The sequence below is a fragment of the Dermacentor variabilis genome, chromosome 2 (assembly GCF_050947875.1).
Source record: "Dermacentor variabilis isolate Ectoservices chromosome 2, ASM5094787v1, whole genome shotgun sequence".
NCBI classification, from domain to species: domain Eukaryota; kingdom Metazoa; phylum Arthropoda; class Arachnida; order Ixodida; family Ixodidae; genus Dermacentor; species Dermacentor variabilis.
In genome coordinates this window covers 257,819,632-257,837,216 of record NC_134569.1, presented here as the reverse complement: position 1 = coordinate 257,837,216, position 17,585 = coordinate 257,819,632, and the positions used below count along the sequence as shown (strand labels likewise).

The following is a 17,585-nucleotide window of genomic DNA, read 5'->3' as shown; positions in this document are numbered from 1 at the left end:
ACTGCAGCATTGAGCAACAAAGGTGGCAAGAGCAGGGGCAGTGACAATGCGATTGACAATGGCCTGTCCTTGACCCCGACCCCTATTGATGTTCACACAAAGTGCACTGTTATATATTGAGGCACTCATTGATTTCATGCATGCTAAAGGATTGCCGCCAGAGTTTGCGCAGCGGCTGAACGCAATGCACACCATCATAGTAAACCTGAAACTGCAGTGAAAACAGGTGCAGATTTGTGACTATTTCAGCATGCCTAACGCTTGTGCATGCTGTTTAGAGGTATAAATACAGTCAAACCTCAATATATCGAACAGTGCGGTTATCGCAAAAGAGTTCGATATAGCCAGAATTTGATATATAAAATAAGGTAAAAAACGCATCAAAAACTTCTGCAAATCAATCAGTAAACCAAGGGCGCGATCGGAGTTCGGAGGGCACGTTCTGGTGTGCTGCCCGCAATTGGCCTAAGCTGCGGCAACTTCATCAGCTGCGAGAGCGCAGTCAATTGCACCGCACACAATTAGCGTAGGCTGTGCCTGTATCGTCAGCCACGCAATGACGGTGCGGTCTAGGCCAATCGCACGCACCCCCAATCGTGGTGCAGGAAGTACTCACTTAAAGCTTTACACAAAGTATTTATTTATTTGGCTGAAAGTACTGCAACAGTGTAGCCTGCTCCTTATTGGCAGCCATGTGCTTAAACACAAATCGATCAATCGATCTTTATTTATCCAGAAAATATGAATGGTGTTCAGGGCTAAAAGCCACTCTACTCTAGGCAGTTTGACTGGGTCCGTGAAGACCTTTACCATAGCAGCATGTGACGTTCATTCTACAATTCTACAGCTGATAAAAGGAAAGCAAACATTTTGCAGTTCCAATGGATGTTGGTACTTACTAAGATAACAGATTTACGATATGAAATGTTAACATAGCATAAATAAATTGAATCATTTTAATGTATGCAATCTAAATGCCCAAAAAGTCTGTGTAGCTGAAAATAAGCAGGTAAAATTTGCTATGAAGAATACAAGAATAGAATTTCAAGAGACATGTCGAGAAATAGTTAATAAGACAGGCTAATACCTACTAAGGCGTTTAAACAAGGTAAGAGCAGTATATGATGTGGGGGTCTCGCCCGTGCTCTTGGGACAAAGGAACGACAACACAGTACCGCTAGCAATCACAAGGGCATTAATGCACCTTTCATACACTAATGCTTGCTAGCCAACTCTGAACACACAGAACATGCCGATGGGCACGCGCCAAATGCAGGAAGTCTGACTCACTGTGACCGGACAACGAGTGAATATGCTTGCTCCATGCTGGACACCAGCGTCTGGCCATTCGTGAACGGTGACAAGTTCGAATGATCGTGTTCGTCCATTCCGGTGTCCCACTCCTAGGCCACACGAGACGGTCTCGCAGAAGCATGGATCGGTGCACGCGCAGAATGTCTCCGCTACTTTCCGACCCTGAGCCCAAGAGGAAGAGCCTACTCCCTATCACGCCCTACCAATCCCGCCGTCAGGTGGCATCAGCAGCGCCACACTCGCATTGTGCTGCAACAAGACCAACCGCCGCCAGCACTAAGCAATGCGGAGGAGCCCATTACAGGGGATGGGAAAGTGGCAGGGAAAACAATATATTAGGGGACGTGTGAGAGTCACGCATCCCCACAATGAATAATGTATAAATATTTCATACTAATAATCGCAACATGAAAGGTATTGTTCACGACATAGATACAAACTGTCGGCACAATTGCCGGTGTGTAGCAGTCATTATTTCTGGAAATTCATTCAAGATGGATAGGAAGTTGAAATGACATTCTTTTAGATTAGTTCGGAAAAGAGGAACGAACGTAAGGCGGTTTGTCGCGTGCTCATACTGGTGTTATTAGCGTTTAGGCATGCTATCGTTGTAAGGAATCCTTTGAGTGTGTGGAAAGCAAAAGGATCATAAAACCCAAAATTTGTGCAAGTGCTGAATTCGTATGATATTGTAATCTTGCAAGACCGTTTTAGTTGAAGCCAAGTAAGGAATGCTTGCTACATGTCGAAGAACCTTGTGGGGTTCTCACACCCGTACTCTTGGGACAAAGGAATGACAACACAGTAGTCAGGGTGTCTACCAACCGGGAAAACTGGGAATTTTTAGGGATTTTGGGTAGTCTGGAAAACTCGGGGAATTTGTGCCTCTATCAGAGAAAATTAGTTGTAATTTTATTGAAAGGGTTGAAAGTCGCGGTAATGCTGCCTTGTGTAACAGACAGGAATCGTAATGAATCATCTTTGTCGCCCTGTCATCGGCTGGAGGAGTTGCCAGAGTATAATCAACGACCGACTTTCCAGATTCCCGATAATTTGGACGGCTTCGCGGCACCACCACGTACCCCATAGAGTCAGTGTATTAGAACGTCTAAAATGTCGGATGCAAGAACTCTTCACCGTCCAATTTTCCGGACGTTTTGCCGTGACCGCAGGTCCGAAACGGCATTAATCAAAGCCACCACCGCTGCCGTTTTGATTACCTCGCTGCCTCGAATCGGCGCTCTCGCACTCAGATCCGTTGGCAGCCGTAGCCACCACTGCGGCAACGCTAGACCTAGCTACTTCTACGTTCGCTATTTACCTTCTTGCCGTTGGGTGCCGTGTTTTTCTTTGAAAGAATTCACTACTGTCAGCAATGGCACCGACTCTGCCTTTGTGGTCCTCACGATTGCCTTAGAAGCTTGGAAAGCACGGCGCGTTGCACAATGCAGGTTCCCGAAAGTCAGCTTTGCCTTTGTACAGGAATATTGCTTCGTGAAGCATACTCAAAAGTATTTCAGTGAAGCATAACAAGCCTGGGGAGGGGCTACTGCCACGGGGCACACTATGTATTCCTTAATTATTCACACCCGCACCCGGTATCTCTTGTGACAGCACGACCACCGATACGCCTAATACGTGTGTACCTACACGCCTTCAGAGCATTTTCGAATGTGCCTGTGGCGATTTGAGCCCTTAAGGGCAGTGAATGACATGCATTTATTTTTTCCAACTGGCCAATTTTTTGAACGTTTTTGCGACCCCTAGGGAGTTCGAAAAATCTGACGTGGACTGTGCAACTGACCAAGAAGATGCCACAAATGGTCCGTGGGGCGAACGAGTGGCAAGAGGAGGACAAGAACAGAAAGGACCTACGCATTGAGGAATGAACGGGAAAGGAAGCATGCTGCTGCCGTTTCAAAGGAGCTGGAGCTCAAAAAACAGTGTTGGCTGATGCCGATATGCAAGTGCCTCTCATCAAAACTAAAATAAACTCTTTAAAGCAGTGAAACACAACACTGAGGTGTCATGCGCAGGCTGAGAGTATGTCAGGACAGCTGAGGTTGGCTTACGAGCTGTTCAGAGAGAATCTCAATTGTGACAAAGTTCGGGCCTCATACCACTGAGCTCGCTATCAGTTGATAGAAATGGCTTATATTCGAAAATATTAGCTTCTGTATAAATCTCCTTTTCATTTGTATTTGAGAATGTCCGACTTGATTTGCAATTTTTTTCTAAGACATCTTATTTGCTGCACATTTTACTAACCTCTCCCTTCTATTCTCTTTTTGAATTACATAAACACTTATCCTTAGTATTCAAATTGGATTAAATTATTTTTTCTTAATTTTTTTGATGTTTACTAGAGAGTGACAGCATCGGGCGATATGGTTTCAGCCCGTCTTGACATAAAACATAGTTCTGCGTCACTCAGGGAATTTTGCAAAGGCACTCAGGGAAAACCTAGAAAACTCGGGGAATTTAGAAATGTCAACTTGGTAGACACCCTGGTAGTGCAAACAATCACAAGGGCATTTATTGCACCTTTCATAGATCAACACCTGCTAGCCGAGTTGCTATCCCCAAAACATGCCGATGGGCACGCCACAAATCTAGGAAGTCCAACTCACCGCGACCGGATAGTGAGCGAATATGTTCGCCCTTATGCTGGATCCCAACGCCTGGTCATTCACGCATATGGTCACACGAACGGTGGCGCGTTCGAACGAGGCCTCACGAGACGGTCTCGCAGACCGTGCTGCTTGACGACCTCGAACCAAAGAGGAAGGGCTTTCTCCTTTTCGCGCCCAAGTAACCCCGCCGGTAGGCGGCGTCAGCAGCGCAACACTCACGCCATCTCTCGTACTGCGCTTCAACCACACCGACCGCCACGGGCCCCAGGCCCCACGGCGAAGTCGCATTGCAGGAGACGGGAGCTATGCGGGAAAAACAACATATCGGGGGACACGTGAGAGTCGCGCATCCCCACAACCTCCTTTTGTAAAAGCAAAATCAGGTTCTGTTTAGTTGTAGTCCATACTAGGCTACATTGATTAAGATACGATGCAAATAGCGCATAATACACCTGGAGTTTTATCTTCGAGAGGAGCAAGTGTTTACATTGTGATAACGCTGCAGTAGGGGCCAAAATTTTTTTGCACAGCTGTTCTACACGTGAATTCCAATTAGGTGAGCGCAAAATGTAATATTGACTATCTTGTGTTCACTTACTGCAGTGATGCTCTGGTCTTATAAAATAAGTTTTAGCAGTTCGGGTGCTCTATTTCTTGCATGGAATATAATTACTTTTGTTTTTAGAGGATTAGTACTTATTTTGTTGAAGCTGAAAGTGCATTATTACATATAAATGCCAAATCATTGATGTCTGGGCCAGAAGATAGTATGGCTCTGTCGTCGGCATATGTAATAAATTTCACTGTTTTATCAATATTTACGAGATCATTTATGTATGCATTAAAAAGAAGGGGACACAGAATGCTCCCTTGGGGTACAGCTCTTTGAACAGGAAGAAATGATGATTGCGAACCTTGCAAACATACGTACTGCTGGCAGTTGTGTAAATAAGATTTCAGTAAATCTAAAAGATTCCTGTGAACAGTGCACACAAACAATTTATCTGCAAGAATGTCATGACTGATATCCCTGTCACATGAGCACCCTTTTAACTCCGTCATCTTTATCTTGAGGGAGGCGCACTCGGTGTCACTCGGTCGCCCTTCCGCTGTGGCAGTTTAAAGGAGCTTTTGGTCAAGGGAGATCGGCGATCTCCCTCAGCAGCTGAAGGAAATACTCTTGCCCATTCTTTTTCTTGCAAAAGTGATAATATAATTATTGTTTGCATTAAAGGTAATGCAGCATCTGTTTAGAATGTTTCTGTTGAATTAAATAAATGTCCAAGCACAATTCAGCAACAGTTATGCTTGCTACTGCACAATACACTCGACCTAGGCCGCTTGGCACCATGTTTTTCTCGTCTTTCAGGGCGTCTACAAGAACCCGACAAAGTTGAAGCGCCTTGTCGGGATGGAATATGCCTGTTGAGTTCATGCAAACGCTAGCTTGTTGGATTGAACAAACGTCGAGTCGGGCTGTGTTAGCACGACCCATTTGCAGCATACATGTAAATGCGGAAGGGTCTGGCCCGCCAGCGCCGAGACTTGTGTGGGAACACTGGGATGCCGTGATTTATGCGTCGGCAGTGGGTATAGTATCAGGACAAGGTCAAGACAAGGCACTGTGCCATGCAACCTCATCGTAACGATAAGACCCATGAAATATAGTTGTTGCAGACAGCAGTGGGTACCGAAAGCCCGGTTCCAACACGTTCATGTCTTGGCTCGATGCTGTGTGCCGTTGTCCAGACTCGTCAGAAGCGAGTTCATGTAAACGCGGTAAGTTCTGGGTCAGTCAGCCCAAATTCTGACTTGACCTGCTCACGTCGGGTTCTTGTGAACGTGGCCTTTGTCGTGCTAGTCATGCAGTGGTTGGTGTGATCACTCATGACTGACACCAGCACAGTAGACAGAATGAAAGAAAAGCTTAGGAGGTCACCATGCAGGAAATGTTGCATTTCAGTATAGTTTGCAGTAGTCCGAATAGCAGAACCCAGAGTCAACTCACCACGCCACGAAGGAAAACGTAGATAAGCACAGGGTGGCTAGTGTCGCCGTCAGCATTGCGACGTTTAGCAAGCGCACTTTGATATTTAACGAGGTGTGTTTTTCACATCAAATATATTGAATAAGATTTTTATGAAAAGAGCTGTTATAATAGCTATGAGCGTAATTAGAAGTAACATTCTTGTACTTGTACAAAACTCAAACACTGCTGAGTGTGCCTCTGGCGGCTACATTTCAAAAGTCCTTATTGGTCGTGTGACACGACCACAACTTCCTTGAGGTTGAACTCCCTTAGGAAGTCTCGTGCTTCCTTATCCATGTTCCATGAGTGCCCGTGGGACACGGGTATGAGGGAGTCGAAACGCCTTTGAGAAGTCAAAGAAAAGGCCTAGCATGTAAAATTTGTTATCTATATTATGTGCTATGTTTTCTTTCAAAGTTAAACTGTTTCTGTCGATTTTCTTTTTCGGAAGCCGAATTTCGCATCTGACAAGATATGTTTGCTATATAAAAAAAAGAAAACTTGTTATATAAGTGCAAATTATTTTTTTCTAAGCCTATGGAAGAAACCGGGAACACAGAAATAGATCTGCAGTTTTTTATGATCTGCTTGTCACCCCTTTATGTATTATAGAAATCTTTGCTTTCATTTCTTCATGAAAAGTGCAGTTTCTAGTGCAAGATTGAATATATACTTTAGCACAGAAGTAACGGATGTACAGTAGAATCTCAGTGATATGAATCTCAAGGGGTGGCGAAAATATTCGTATCACCAAAAAATGAGTGAAATCCGTCCCAAAACCATGAGACACGCACAAAAAAAAAACATTTATTTACGTGGAAAGAAGTCGCACATGTCCTTCTGAGTCTTCCGTTCCGCGAGGTCGGCCAGCAGAGAATTTTCGAAGCTGAAGAACCTGGCTGTAGTGTTCTCACGCACAGTCTCAGATGTCACAGCACACCGCAGAATAGCAAGAGCATGCATAGTTTCGGCTGCGCGCTGGCTGTAGCGGAAACACCGGCGGAACAGGTGTGCAGGGCCGCGAGAAATGTGTAGCATACAAATCGCGCCCGACTGGTTGGGTTGACTGGTTCGCAGGGCGAACGGACCAATAAGCAGTGGCGCTAGCCTCGGGCAGCAATAAAGTAAAAAGAAAAAGGCGAGGAGGCCGCCCCAGAAAACTAGAGAAAGAGAGAAATCTTCGCTTGCCTCGTCAGCCTGCGGAATACCAAACCAGCACTGGCGCACGCTGTGCTGGTGGCGGCTCGACAGTCGCAGTACCGAAGTTCGTATCACCTGGCAAGACGCGGAAAAGTGTTCAGAACATCTGAATTTTGGCCCATTGTACACAATGCATCATGAAGGTTCTGAAGATTTCCGCTTCATCTGTTGCTGCTAAAAACAAGCTGGCACTAATGCTATGTTCCAAGAATGGCATATGTGATTCGTTACAAAGCTTTCTGTTACAATCAGGTATGCCAGTATTCACGAAGTATGCAGTGAAATATTCAGCCAGACTTGTGCCAGTAACCACAGCCATGTGGCCAGATTGGCCATGTGCGTATCTAAATGGCATGGATATTTGTATATATATATTTTTTTGTTCTTGCAAAGCACCAGCACCCGTGCGCGGAATGACGGCCCGGCACCGACTATTGACGGACAGAAAAAGAAGCTTCCATCACATTCTTTGGAAGTGGTAGCGACTGTAGAATCCTGAAGTTGCTACAAGCTGGCCATTACGGAGAGCCTACTAATTTCTGCAAAGAGCCAACACTGATGACTTTTGCGGGAACATCGTCGACCCGTGTTTCACATGCAATTACCTCTTTATTGCATTGAGGGCGGGCCGAAGGTTGTACACCAGAGGCAGAGTACAGTGGAGCTGTGCCCATGGGTGGGATTTTGTGGACTGTGCAACAGTTCCAATTGGCTGAGTGAGAGAAGGACATTGAATTTCTCTTTGAGCGAAAGAGGGAAATGAACTTCTTCAAAACGGGAGCTTGAGGGTGTTGTGAGGGTGTCATACATGTAGCGACTCCGACATATAGTTAGGGTGCTCCAATTGTCATGGAGCCCTCCTTGTGAACCTCAAAATGTGTATTTGAACATAAAGCTTGATTTTCTCATTGCTAGGACGTTGCTCTGGACCTCCCTTTTGCCCGGCACCTGGCACATCGCTAGCCATGGAACCTCCATGGCCTCTCAGGCCTCCAACTTCACAACTGTTATTGATGACCTGTCATAACGATTGAATGTTTCGCTCTTTTTGATAGTGTTATAAGTGGACTGCACTGTAGCTGTAAGGGCTTCACTTTTTCATTCTCGCTCGGCTGCTGAAGTTTGCAATTGCAACTTTTACTGATGATGAGTTTTTCAGGTGTAAGTGCAAGCAATCTTTAGCCCTTGCTGAGCTCATTTGAGTGTGTTTGCCAATTTTCACTAGTGCGTTGGCAAAGGCCATGCTTCCTATTGTGTATAAGAGGCTGACAGACAAAGAGCCGTCTTGCTATATGGGGGTCAAACCCCAAAACATGGCTGAGTCTCTGAACAGCAAAATTTAGCTCAACAAAGGCCACAATCGCTCTAAGAAGGTTTACGGGGCATGCCTGCAACTCCAAAGTTGACCGCACTGAGCTCTACACCAGACAGCTTGAGCTGAACCCTGTGGCCACAGGGCAGCAAAGAAAGCCTCCAGGGGGGAGCTTGCAAGGGTTTCGAGGGTGGCGCCACTTGTGCAGCAGGAAAGGCTGCTGTGGATTCTTGCCGAAGTTAGTGGAAATTAGTCATGTGGTCACTTTCTGTTTCGTTTTTTATCTTTTATTCAATTCTGGGCTGTTTTTACTGCTCCAGCAAAAACATTTTTATGCCCAATGTGACTAAATCTGAGCCAAAATTTTGCGTGCACATGCATCTGTAAGATGCAATTATCTAGATCATTTTTTGATTTGCAACAATTTTGGTCATGTGCACTGCCGAATACCACTGTTATCATAGCTCTTGATAATAATAGCTAAGAATAATTCTTTTACATAAATAAGCAAAGTTAAAATGAAATAATTTGTCGACTTTATTTGCATTTTGTTGTCTGTAAGCAGCAATATTGGCTTTTCATAACTGCTAGGCCTGGTATGAAGAGTAAGCCATGCACAAGAGACCCTACTGTTTCCTCTTTCGGGGAGCACAAAAAATATGCACACAAGGTATTGAGAAAAGTTAGTGGCGGAAAAAAAAAATACAGATGGAGGTGACATGGCTGCTGAGTGCTCCGTCCGTGTCCTTTCTTTTACCTTTTCAGTTGTGTACGAACACACCCAGTTTGCCACATATTGAGAAAGTTAGAACATATAAGAAAATAAGGGATAAATAGGGGAATAAATTCTATATTCAGTATAAATTTCGACCAGTTGCCCTTATCAATAATGGAAGTGATTACCAGAAGAGCGTCTGCCTTTAATCCTTCCACTGAAGTGTTCCTCACAGCACCTGTGTTGGTTTGTGTTGATGAACCTAACTAGTAAATAAACAAATAAATAAATAATAATTAACCAAGATGCTTGGACAGTTTTGTGCTACATACAGTAGGATATTTATTTTGAGTGTAGGCGAGCAATTTTGAGAGAACTGGTTAGGCGAGGGTAGATCATGCAGAAGGTGAATGAAACAAGCACACAACAACAGATGTAGGGTGACTAGGTAATGCCTGCGTAATATTTATCAGTAAAAGTATACTGGTGGTGTGTTCTAAAGGAGCCATCGGTTCAACATGGCTAGTTTTGATAACTTGTACTAAGCTAGCGAGGCCCTAATACCAAATATATAATTTGAAATTTGATGTCGCACTGATATTCCAGCATTGAGGTTTTGGCACGAAATTAGGAAAGGGGGGATGTAACTTTGACTGTTGTTTTCTGTTTTAATAACCAACTTATTGAAAAATTAATGAAAATTTCAATAAATACTTATCAGTCTAGGTGTATTTGATGCTTCTCCTCAGTGGTCCCTTAAAGATTGCAAATGTTGCCTCTGTGTACCAGACCGAGCTTAGCCGTGGTGTACATACCACATTTAGGTGTGGCTTCAAAGGCCTGTTGAGCTACTGCAGGCCCTTGAAAACAGAAACACCACTTTCAAGGATTTGAAAACTCAAATTTCATGCAATGCTTAGAAATACTATTGTAATTAATGGCTGATATTGAATTTTTTAGATATTTGGTCACAAATTTTGTGCAATTCACAAGTCAAACCAAGTTCAATCTGGTTAGTATATTGTAGGCGTTGGTGGTCATCTGGTTGCTAAGCCTTTTTTATTTGTATGCAGTAACAAAAAACTTTCGCATTGTTGAGGACAGTGTTGTTTTAAACTCTCAAACAGTGTTACTTTTAGTCCTTGAAAATGCCTTGTCAGGGCCTCTAAAGTCCATAAAACACTTTTTTTTCCCCAAGAACTACATTTATCTTTCTTTTAATTTTGGGTATAGCTCTTCTGGCTGGCATCTAGCCCATCCGCAGGGGCTCCCCCGTGATACGAAGTGAAAAATAATGAAAAACAGATAGTGCACACTAGTGTAGTCAAGCCTCCACATAGCAAAGTTGTATGTGCAGTGAAGAACTTTGTTACATGTTACATTTCAAATTTCATTCACTGTTCCAGCAGCATTTTTTTTTTTTTTTTTTCGTATACTCCTACACCCGACCTGATGAATAACATGGTCTTGAGAAGCAAGTAATAATGAAAAACTGCTAAGAACTTGGCCGATACTTTGTGGCATCAAAGGCACTGACATGTGCATATGCTGCTGACCAAAACTTTGTCGGTCTAGCTGGTCTATCTTGTCTTCCAAGTGATGCCAAAGGACAAAGAGGAGACAAGGTATCACAAGGCTCACGGTGTCTACATTTTGTTTTTCATGTTCTCTCGTGCCATTTACAAACAGTGCAATTGACGTTGAAGAGTTGTAGCTTATCCGCAAACTTGTTATCGTTGGCTGTTTACCAGTTTACCAGAAGCCATGGATGGAAATAGAAAAGCTGGTAGCATCGCCTTCTGATGTTTTGTCGAACCACAATGTGTTTGAAAAAGTTTTCTATTGTGCGAATGTTCTTGTCAAGGGAAAATCATGAAAGAGCTGCATGTTAACAATTATGTCACTAATATCAACATTTAAAGGCATAGTAAAGTATGTGAATGTAGGGAATGTTTAAGCACCATTCCAGAAACCCTGCAGTGCGTGTATTGTGCCAAAAAAACACTAACTGAATATTGCATCTGAAGGGTAAACATTCTTCCAATGCTATTCAAATTGCCCACCACGAACGAGAAGGTATTACGTTTCATATGCCATCACTGCCCTTTACTGCTTTCGCTGAGTAAAATGGCACTTGGCAGCTGGCGCTACTGTTTTTTTGCATAAAACGTGGCAGCATAGCCAGAGACCATGTGAAGACACAGCGGACAGCATCCCATGGAGGTTGCATTTTCTGCTACTTGCAGAAATCTCGCATCTCACCTGAAAGTAAGTGCAGTGGCCTGCCTGTTAGCACATAATTGCAAAAGAAAGGGACAGCAACCATTGTGCGCTCGCTTCAGTTTGAATTTGCTGCTTGCTCTGCTCTGCGACAGCAAGAAATAAATGCTGTAACGAGCCTTCGCTTTGTCTGATTTAACACTAAGCATAAAGCAGTAGAAAGACTCAGATTTTGGGCCCACGCACACCATCTCGGAGGTCACGAATGTGTTTTGACTTCTAGCTATGAGATGGCACTACAGCATCTTTACTGGCACTGATGGCATATTAAAACTAGATTGACTAGTTAGATATGGTGAAATACATATACTGGTTAAGTACTAGAGACACAATTATAATGAGGAGTTAAACATATAACGCTAGTAGTACTTTTAATGTTCCGATAGAGTCTCAAATAATGTCCTACATTTCCTCAATATCTTGCTTGCTAAAGTTCAGCGCTTGATAATATTTATGCCTCAGACGTTTTCAAGTATTAAACGGTTAATCTATCACTTCACGGCTTGACTCAATGTTTGCCCTCGGTGTCCCTTTCAAGGGCCCCTCACCAGGTTCGGCCAGTTTAAGCAGACAAGTGCAGCGCATGCTTCACGTACTGACGACTGTGCCTGCAAAGTAGTACTGCGCTGTGTACCGGGATAACAGCTGAAATTTCATATCAAGCATTGTGCGTCCTCCCCTCTTGAGGCCAGTGATGCTACTGCTGCACCATTTGCACCGAACTCCCCTGAGAGGCAAACTGTTCTGCTTCCTGCTACATTTTGGCAAAATATGAGAAATGTGCGGCCGCTCTACACCATAAGTGTTGCTCAAGCTTTCAGAAATGGAACTAAGCCCTCAAGTGTCACGTTACTGCACAGTTCGAAGTGGCATGGCCTGGACCAGCAACTGCATTAGCTCCACTGTGGACATAATCAAGCCTCTCCTACTAAGCCTAGATCATGCTGCTGTTTTTATCCATGGGTGGCTGTCTGTATTCCATACCTTCCACGCTGACGCATGCCAGTTGCTTAGGCGACAGGACCACCTTGCTTTTGAGGCAGCAGCGAGCAATCACGCTAGCACCTCATCAGTCCCTGCGCTCCTCTCCTGTATGACCAACGTAGAATGGTGACCAAAGTTTTGGACACTGTATGGTGTCTCGCTTCATTTTTCAATCAGAATGCGCACATTGGTGCAGAAATGGTGGCCGTGAACAATTTTTCCACTATTCAATTTGTCGCCTATCCCCCACTTTTGTTGTCGTGGCGATTTCATGGCGTAAGAATGGTGTACAGTCACTACGAAAATATTGGTCCACTCGGCACGAAACAGCAGCTTTCATCGTTGGATACTAAGTGCTGCTCGTTAAGCCTTGCTGTGTCGTACGACCGTGATAAAAATTCACTGCCAGCTGGCACGGTGGTGGTGGGCAGGTCATCACGGCAAGATGGCCTCCAGTATGTTCAGACCAGTAAACCGCCTTAGTGATTGGGCGTGAGATCACGGGCTAGACTGGTGGCCGGAAGTCGAAATTGGATCCGCAAGTGACATGCTGGCAACTACTGCAAATGCTTTCACAAAGTTTGTTTTTGCTCTTACTGGACGGAATGGCAAAAGCTCACATGTAGGCAGAAAGCTGGAAACTAAATTTGCTGATCACAGCCTGGTCTGACAGGGTTACATTTGCACAGTCAAAGGTAACGCACGTATACCTGCACTTTGCAATAGTGTGCGATGCTCACGCCGAGCTGTGCGACGAGCGCAACCGAACTGCTCCGGCAGTGTTGACGATCGTTGTATATCATGTAGATAGTTATCAATGAATCACAGCACTAGGACATTAAGTAAATTTTTCATACTGCTGGTGGTACCTTTCTTCATAGAATGCTCATCTTAAACAATAGATTTATAGGTGCAAGATCACGCTGAAGGTTTTCAGAATGATTCCGAATTCTACATGTGGCATGTCCTAGTGTTTCCATGCCTTTTTAAGCCAGTGATGTGTATTTTAAGCATATCTTGGGACACCACCGTTTCACTGCAGTCAAAAGTAAAGACTGCGATGGGGGGTGATGGTGGTTATATTCAGTGTTTAGATTGAATTTATGAACCAGTAACTACTCACTGCTTTCACATGTATTGCCCACTGTAAGAATGCCATATAAAATAGTTTGCACTCACTTTCATAAACCTGCTCCGAAAAGCCATTTTACTGCTCTGAAATGCATTTTTCGCTGCTCCAAAAGCTGCCCTGAAATAGCATGGGCCAGTAGCATCACTGCAATATGCTGCTCCCAGCCAGAGTTGAAGTAACACGCACAAACGCCATGACATAAGATGCAGTCCTAGCGAGCCCACTCACCATGACACATTACTTTGGTGAATTGTCTAATGCAGCAAGCGCCGTGCCACCAGTGAAAATGCACCACACAGCAAAAAAAGGAAGAGAAGAAAGCAAAAAGGAGGCAGTGCTCGCCATGTAGACCCAGTGCAGTCCCTCGGCTCCAGCAAAGGAGCGGGCGAGGAAGGAATGTAGCTTGCGTAGGCAGAGGGACAAGGGCATCTCTGTGGGCAGTCGTGCTCGCCTCGTGTTGGTGTTATAACAGGCAGTTCAGTTCCGTTCATCTCCTCCAATAAAAAAACAATTTTTATAAAATTTGCAGTAGGACCTGGTGAGGGGCTTTAGGGGGGGGGGCGGGGCACAAGAATGCAAAGTCATTTAACGAAAATTTGGCAGGATGGCTTTGCTTTGTTGTCATTAGAACATGTAGGAAACTTCATTGCTCTAGCACAAATAGAAAAAAAAAGTTATTAATGCTCCATCGAGCTATTCAGTGTGCCACTTTAAGAAAACTATCATTATACATATTATAAAGATGGAGAAAATTTGCCTCAATAAATATCTTGTGGACATTACAGGATAGTGGCAGCCGCTTGCAATTTTATACCTACTTTCATAGAAACCCCATCACTTAAAAACTTTATTTTGTTGTTACTGTGATCCACAGACCTATATATTTCTTTCTTGATAGAATCAGTTTAGGAATTCAAGATGTCCATTTGTCTTGTCCCTCACAAATTTTCAAGCTAATAACAATCTTGCAAACAGTTTTCATCATTGCAGTTTTGAAACTATAGTTTTCCAAAAAGGGCGAATTGGTGTAAAAGGGCAAACTTTAACAAAAATAAATTCAAAAGATTTCAAAACATGCCATTTTAACCTTTGGGCAACGGTGCTCAAACGAATGCCCCTGCTGCATAGATTAGGCTCCCTCCTTCAACTCCATGTTGCTGAGTGGCAATAGACAATATGTGAAAGTCTGTAAGCAGGCTTGCCCACAGAGCTAACTTTCTCTAATCAAGATGGCCTCGTTCCTGCCAGCAGTGCTGTTAAAGCTGAGACACATGTTTTGAAACCTTGGGATGGTGTGAGGAGAGGACGATCGCAAGAGGGATGTCACTGACCCACATGTTGATACTTCAACTATGATTTGAGCCCAAGGTGCGTCGTCTTGGTTGCATCAAAGAAGATGTGTGGAGAAGCACACCTGCAGGTTTTGCATATTGCCTATTGTTTCTATTTTGCGGTGCTTTTTTTTTTTCATCTCAAAGTTATGTCGTGTCAAGAGACTTGGTGGCAGGCATAGTCCACCACCACCTGCCCCATCACAGTGAACTAGCTAGCACAGAAATCTGGAGCTGACCAGCTTCGACCATAACGAAAACAAGGCTGGGCACAGAAACCCCACGGACTAGAAAAAATTGAATGTCACAATTTGTGTTTCCACCAATCCAAACTTGAGTTTTGATTTCACAGGCCATCTGGACTCACCGTGGCCAAAGATGTGCCTTTGTTTTCTTCTTATTTCTTGGATGTTCTTGAATACCTCTCATTACTAAAAAGCGTAGAAAACAAACTTTCTAATGAGTGAATTGACCCCGCATCCCCCCTTAGTAGTAGCACGTCAGTAGAATATGGTAGGTCACTACAGTGTGTGCTTTCCGGTTAAACTTCACGTCGCAAGATGTTGCTACCAACATTGTTACTGCCATACACCACTGGTTGCTGGCGCATTTTAGAGTAGATCCATGGGCAGGTTTCCTGTCTGTTTCTTTTTTTTGCACTAAATCTTGAAAGAAAAATCTCACTTGAGAAGTACTGCTCAATACACTTGTGAAACTCATTTGACCTTACTTTCCACTGGATGTTTGGTTTAGGCACAGCTGACTAGTATTGTGTCTGTGTTCCGTGCAGGGTCCAAGGAGCCGCTACTGGTGAAATTTGCAGATGGTGGGAACAAAAAGCGCACACTGTACAAGAACCATGAACATCGCATGTGGCGTGACGGAGAGGTGAGCGCTTGTTTTGTGCTGGAAGCAGTGACTGTTATACGATGTGTGATTTCTCGGAGGTACTGGTGAGTTGTTGAGGAAGCCATTGTTTTTGACCATTAGATAATAAACTGTTGTACAGGGATGAGCCGAAGTGTGCACATATGGGGTACACATGCGTGATGTAACATAGTATACTTGTGAGATGAATATGCTGAGGGTGAGGACACGCTACTGGTGAAATCTGTGAGGCACGAGGAAGAGTGTAAGTGGAGTGCAAGCAAAAAAACATTGCATGTGTAACGAATGACTGGAAACATTTAGCAGAAGACTAATACCTGCGACAAACGGGTACTTGTGAACGTATGGAGTGGGAGACATCCTAAAGGAATCTGACCTCAAAGAGCTGTGGCCATGTCAAAGCAGGGTCTCACGGGAAAAAAACAAAAACGTGCGGAGCGCCACTGGTGATAAAACGCTGCTGCTTGGAGTTGTCACCTTGCTTCTATGCGATTGAAAGTGAAGCTTTCCTTGCAGTGTCCAAAAGGTTCTGATGCTGCATGGAGGGCAGTGTGCTGATGTGAATATAGAACTTGGTTGGTTGGCTGGCTGGATGGTTGGTTACAGGCAGGGCTATGAGCAGGGCAGGGCCAGCACTAGCACTGCCTGAGGAGGCAACCAAGATGCCAGAGTTTCCCAGACACATGTGTTTTCAGACCGCTTTTTCTTCGTGCAGGGACTTCCGTACGAGCAAGGGACACTCTCGCAGAATGGGTGAGTAGTGGTGCTGGTTTATCTCTTCGATGCTTCCAAGTGGGCCCCTCGTGTTCCGGCCACCTCATGCAGTGGCTGGTGGCAGGCTTGTGCATAACTTTAACTTGATTTGTGTTGCTTTAGCCATCGGAGCTCCCATCTAAACATGTAGGAACAGAGGACTTGTTTTTCTTGGTACGCACTGAACCTGTTAGGAGGAGCTTTGTTGCAGTTAAAGGAAAAAGTAAAATTATGTACTGTCAGTAGATTTTTTATTCTGGCCATAAAAAGAAAAGTTGGAAATACACACACACACAAAAAAAAAACCACATTGACAACTATGTAGTTCAGCAATGAAGAGAAAAGTTACAATTCTGTAAACTGCATCCATTGGGAGACCTAAAGCACACAACTTTGATATATGCTGCACCTAAATGTAGCGCTAATTTGCGAGCGTGTACGTTTTGCAGTCAACCTTTGTCACTACCGTACCACCTGAAATCTAAGCAGGTGCTTTTTAACATTCCATTCATGTTTGTATATAAACCACAGTAATTTCTTCATTGCACAACCTTACACGAGGTTTGGTGTCTGAAGACATTGTCTTGTAACAGTGCATTTACAGTGGACCAGATTCCACCAGCTCTGTGGTTAAACGTCAGCTTTGATGAATGGGGCAGCCGGTGAACCTAAAATAAGACCTTTGCAGTTTGTCGCATACCAAAATGGCATGCTCGATCAGTTTCTCAAAGCACAGGTAAATTTATCTTTGTTTTCCTTTATGTCCCTAACACAACCTTCTGTAAACTAGAAACAAAAAATATTGTGGCCCCAACACGAGAATACAGTCGAACCTCGGTATATTGAACAGTGCAGTGATCACGAAATAGTTCCATATAACCAGAATTCTATACACAAAATCACATAAGAGATCAATCAATGAACCAAGGGCGCGATCGGGGATCATTGTTTGTTGTGCACGTTCGGTTGCGCTGCCTAGGCTGCGCGAAGCTGGCCTAGACTGAGTTGGCTTTG

The 17,585-nt window shown here is 44.1% G+C and overlaps 1 protein-coding gene across 2 annotated transcripts in view; it reads left to right on the top strand.

Moving 5' to 3' along the window:
* The window catches only part of LOC142573266 (protein alan shepard-like), a 160,870-nt gene that overhangs the window by 99,223 nt on the left and 44,062 nt on the right, over window positions 1-17,585 (top strand). For both annotated transcript variants that reach the window (XM_075682890.1, XM_075682889.1), the window contains exons 5-6: window positions 15,721-15,818; window positions 16,534-16,571. In XM_075682890.1, the coding sequence (XP_075539005.1) occupies window positions 15,721-15,818; window positions 16,534-16,571 (136 nt within the window). The remainder of the gene's footprint in view (window positions 1-15,720; window positions 15,819-16,533; window positions 16,572-17,585) is intronic.